This window comes from Leishmania braziliensis, chromosome 35 (assembly GCF_000002845.2).
Source record: "Leishmania braziliensis MHOM/BR/75/M2904 complete genome, chromosome 35".
NCBI lineage: Eukaryota > Euglenozoa > Kinetoplastea > Trypanosomatida > Trypanosomatidae > Leishmania > Leishmania braziliensis.
The window spans coordinates 1,604,877-1,609,237 of NC_009326.2; the positions used below are offsets into that span (position 1 = coordinate 1,604,877).

The 4,361-nt window shown below is 56.2% G+C and overlaps 1 protein-coding gene across 1 annotated transcript; it reads left to right on the plus strand.

Moving 5' to 3' along the window:
* On the plus strand, positions 1–3,030 carry LBRM_34_4210 (conserved hypothetical protein; the record flags this gene model as incomplete). The annotated part of the gene is made up of 1 exon (XM_001568473.1): positions 1–3,030. One exon carries the CDS (start codon positions 1–3, stop codon positions 3,028–3,030), a length of 3,030 nt encoding a protein of 1,009 aa, XP_001568523.1.
* Positions 3,031–4,361: the final 1,331 nt, after the last annotated feature.

Sequence of the window (4,361 nt, forward strand, 5' to 3'; positions counted from 1 at the left end):
ATGTCGTACCCGACGTGGTCACACAGCGGCCGCATCCTCTTCAATGCGTCTCGCGTTTACTATGTGCCCGATGAGCCATGTCTTCCACCACTTCGATGGATGCCGGAGCTTCAGCGCTTTGAGTATCTAAGCAAGGAAAACGATGAGGATGTCTCGTTGCGTGAGTCGCTGACAGAGCTAGCCGAGGCGTACTCCCAGCTATACCAACTTCAGCCGGTCCAGCAGCAGCTACCAGCTGCTTCGCTGAGTGGTTACTTGCCGTGCGAGGCGCTCTACGGCGTCCTGCCCCTCGGCGCAGAGAGCAACTCTGCCCTGCTCTACGTCACAGAGAAAGAGTACGTGTGCACCCTGTGCGTAGGCAGCGCGGCACACGACGTGTTCGCCGTGCGAAGGCTGCAGTGGCTTTTTTTGCCGTGCGCCACGTCGGCCCTGTCAGGGCGGCGACAGAATGGCCAGTGCCAACGCTATCACCGAGGAAGTCCGCGAAGTGGAAACCGCAGTGGCGGCGCTGGTGGGGGTATGTCAGATGATGCAGACGGTGACACTGACGGAAATGAATATGGGCAGGCCCGCAGCAACTCTTGCAGCGGCGACTTCATGAGCGAGACAGATGAAGAGGAGGACGACAACGCTGAGAACGAGTCGTACGTGATGGAACGCCTGCCTACCAAAACTCTGTACGACTACCTCGCGGTGCTGAATCGCTTTTGCGAGTCGATCAACGCCGATGGCGGAGGCCAACAAGTCAGCGGCGCCGCAGATGTTACCGCCAGCAGAAATGACAAGGGCAAGCTTCAAAAGCGCGCTTCCCAGCTTCCTGGCATTGTTGGCCCCCCCAACCGCTTCTCCTACTTGTATTACTCGCCGACGTTGGACCTCAGCGCTGATCCGGTACACCTCTTGGCTCTGATCACCCACACCGCGCATCCTCACGTCGACGACGGTACTACATCAACTGGCGGTCGCGCCACGAGTGAGACCACAAACGGCTCGCTGTCGTCGAATCCCAATCGTGAAAGCAGCGGCATGACGACCGATTTGTCCGATCAGCCACGCCTCTCCAAGCGCGAGCTGCAAAGCGCGGCGAGTCATTTGTGGGAGGAGCGGCGCGCGGCTGCCGTCACGCGCCAGTTGTATCAGTGGAATGGCCCACTGGTGGGTGATGCCTTTGCCCTGCCCACCCTAGCTGTGCTACGGAAAGAGTACGCGAGTGAGCGTACGGAGGCGTGCAAGGAACCGTCCTCCTGCGGAGAGTCAAGGCTCGAGCCGTGGAGCTGCGTCTGCGCCGATGAACTGCTGCGCGACAAGCTGACACAGTGCCAACAACGCGGCGGCTATGGTGGTGGTGCCGTCTCTCTAGCCGCCAGCACAGCCCCAGCCACGGCGTTCTCGTCGTTGCCCCTTTACATACCCTCATACATTCGTGGCCTTGTTGCCCAGACAGAGGCGTCGCCATCCGTGTGTATGACCCTGGTGACTCGCTTGTGCTGCCGCTGGGCCGGAACGCGGTACAACCGGCGCGGCCTCGAGCCTGGGCACAGCGGTGTTGTAGCAAACATGGCGATGTCGTCGCTCTGGGTGACACCGCAGTCAAGGAAGAGTGCCACGTCCTTAACAGAGAAGAGCGAAACCACCTCAGACGCCAGAAGCTTCGCCGTGTACAGCATGCTTCGCGGTTCCGTTCCGCGGCGATGGGAACAGCCCGCGAACCTCTCACTGAAGCCCACCATCAAGATCGCCCCGGCTGGCAGTGCTGCGGAGGATCTAGGGCGCCATGTGCGACTGCTGAAGCAGTGCCTGCCGCATTTACATACTCTCTACTGCCTCGACACCATGTCTTCCTCCGAGCTGGAGGAGCCGCTTTCGGAGGCCTTCGCCGCCGCTGTCCGTCGCTACAATGAGGACCTGCCGAGTGCCTCCACAACTACCAAAAGTGGCACTTATCCCTTCACTTCAAGCGTAGGAGCGACAGCCGAAGAGAAGGACGGTACAGTTGCCGCCCTAACGGTAGACAATGGTGAAGAGTCTGTTGGTGCTGCTAACACGCCCACTCGTGACCCCATTGTGTCACTGGTAAAGTACAACGCAGGGAGGGACCTGAGAAGACTCTCGTATGCCGCGATGATGCGTGAGTGCATTGCCAAACTGGACTGTGCGTGTGGCGCGGACACGTGGTTGGATTTCACAAAGGGCGAAGCATACGCTCCCCGCACTGGAGTCGACAAGGTCGCCATGGGAGGTGTGCAGTCGGGGTTACAGAACAATAACCTGACGGGCACTGAGGACGATTCTGGGCACAGGGACACTGCACCACGTCTCTTGCTGGCCCATGTGCAGTCAAGACTGGTTCGGGTGAACTGTCTAGACTGCCTCGACCGTACTAATCTGGTGCAGAGCATGCTATGTTGTGCGGCGCTGCCGCAGATGATTGACTACGTAGAAGGGACACTGCAAGAGAGGCACCAGACGCTGACGGTGACGGAGCGCTCGTCCCTAAGCCAAGCGGAGCTCGCAGAGGCGTCCTACCGACTTCGCCTGCTGTTCGCTGCGCAGGGCATGGCCATTTCGCAGCTCTATGCAGGCACAAAGCCGCACTTTGTTCCCTACATGCTCAGCGGATGTTATCGTTGGTCACATGTAGCGGCGGAGGGTGTCTTGTCGCTGCGCCGGTGGTACCAACAGAACTTCTTCGATGGTGTGAAGCAGGATGAGGTATCGCTCGTGACGCGGCAGCACGATCCACAGGTGTTCAATGCTGATATCGAGAGCCCCTTCTCCCGCGACCTCAGCGGGATGAATCAGCAGGTACTCTACGGCATTCTGCTGGGTGTCATGCCATTTTTGTACAGCCTCACTATGTGTGTGAGAGAGTCGAGGGGCTTCTCCTCCTTTGTCTTTCAGCTGCACTTCGGCATCTGCGTGTGCTGGATTGTCTACCTTTCTGTGCTGTATAGCAAACTGATGAGGTACCGCGTCACGTACACAAATCGCCCGCTGCTCCTATACACACGCCAGGCAGACTGGTGCTGAAAGACGTGTGATTCGTAAGGAGAGAGTAGAAGCCCCGGATGTCATGGGGGAGAGGCACAGGATGCCTCTTTGGTTGTTCCTTTTTTTGTTTTTCGTTGTGGCATGTGCTCTTTAGCGGTCAAGCGGACAGATAAACTTCTTTGTGTGGGGTACGTACTTGTGTGTCTGTGCCGCTACCACATCTTCGACCTCGTAACGCAGAGCTGGTTGCTGTTGTTGTTGTTTTTTTTTTTTTCGATTTTATTTTCTGTGGCTTCGTACCTTCGTCCTCTTCCAGCACTCACAGAAGTCCTTGCGCTGGGCTAAGATAGGGGTAGTGGCGAGCCGAATTGAAAAACGAGTCGTTGCCCTATCTGTGCGGCTTGTGGTGGTGGTGGTGCTGTCCAGTAAAGTTGTGCGGTCTGGTTTGTGTTTGTGTTTCTCTCTCGGCGTGCTTAGTACATCCGCCTGTTCATACAACGCGAAAGCGGTTGCATGTACGTTTGTTTCTTCTTGTCTTCTTTGACTAACCTTTGTGTGTGTGTGTGTGTGTGTCGCTGAACTCCCCGCTCATTGTCTATGCCTTTCCTTCGCCTTTTTCCGTAAACCGGTGAGGGTAACGGTGACTTGCAGGAGGCGGGGGTAGGGGGTGGGTAACTCGAGGCTCCACTTCGCCCCACCCCTCAACCTTCTCTTTTTCGTCTTCGTTGCGTCACCTCTGTCATTTCAGCCTGTCGTTTAATGTCTGTTCCCACCCAGTCGAAAACGCAAAATAGCACGAAAAAAAAAAAAGAAAAAATCAGTTAGTCGCTCGCGCCGAAGGAGGCTCGCGAAGTGCGCCATTGCCTACACCTCCTCAACGTAGTAGAACCACTCCAAGTCATGCGACGTGATTGCAATGCCAAGGATGCCTATCGTTCTCAGACAAAAGCGCAGAATGACTATTTCGATGCTGATTTGCCTCCTATTAGTGAAGTCGGTATGTCCTCGGAAACGGCAAAACGGGATAGGAGTCACTGATAAAAGCATCCGGTATCACGGCAAGCCGGCCCACGTCCCTCTCCAATCAGTACACCTGTTCTCCACTCTAATCGCTCTCTTCACCAACTGCTCTTACTGGCTTCTTGTCATTTCTATCGCCTCTTTCTCTGGCGTACGTCATTCGGTCGTGTGTATGTGTGTATGCGTGTTTGCTCACCGGACCTTCAGTAACGTACGAAAGAGGCGACAGAAAGGGGCCCACAAGCACACCTTTTTGCTCATCTTCCGCGTTCTGCTCTGCTCTTTTCTTTTTTAACTCTCCCCGGAGCCCGTATTTCCTCACCAAGATCCGGAAAGAGCAGCGATTAAGT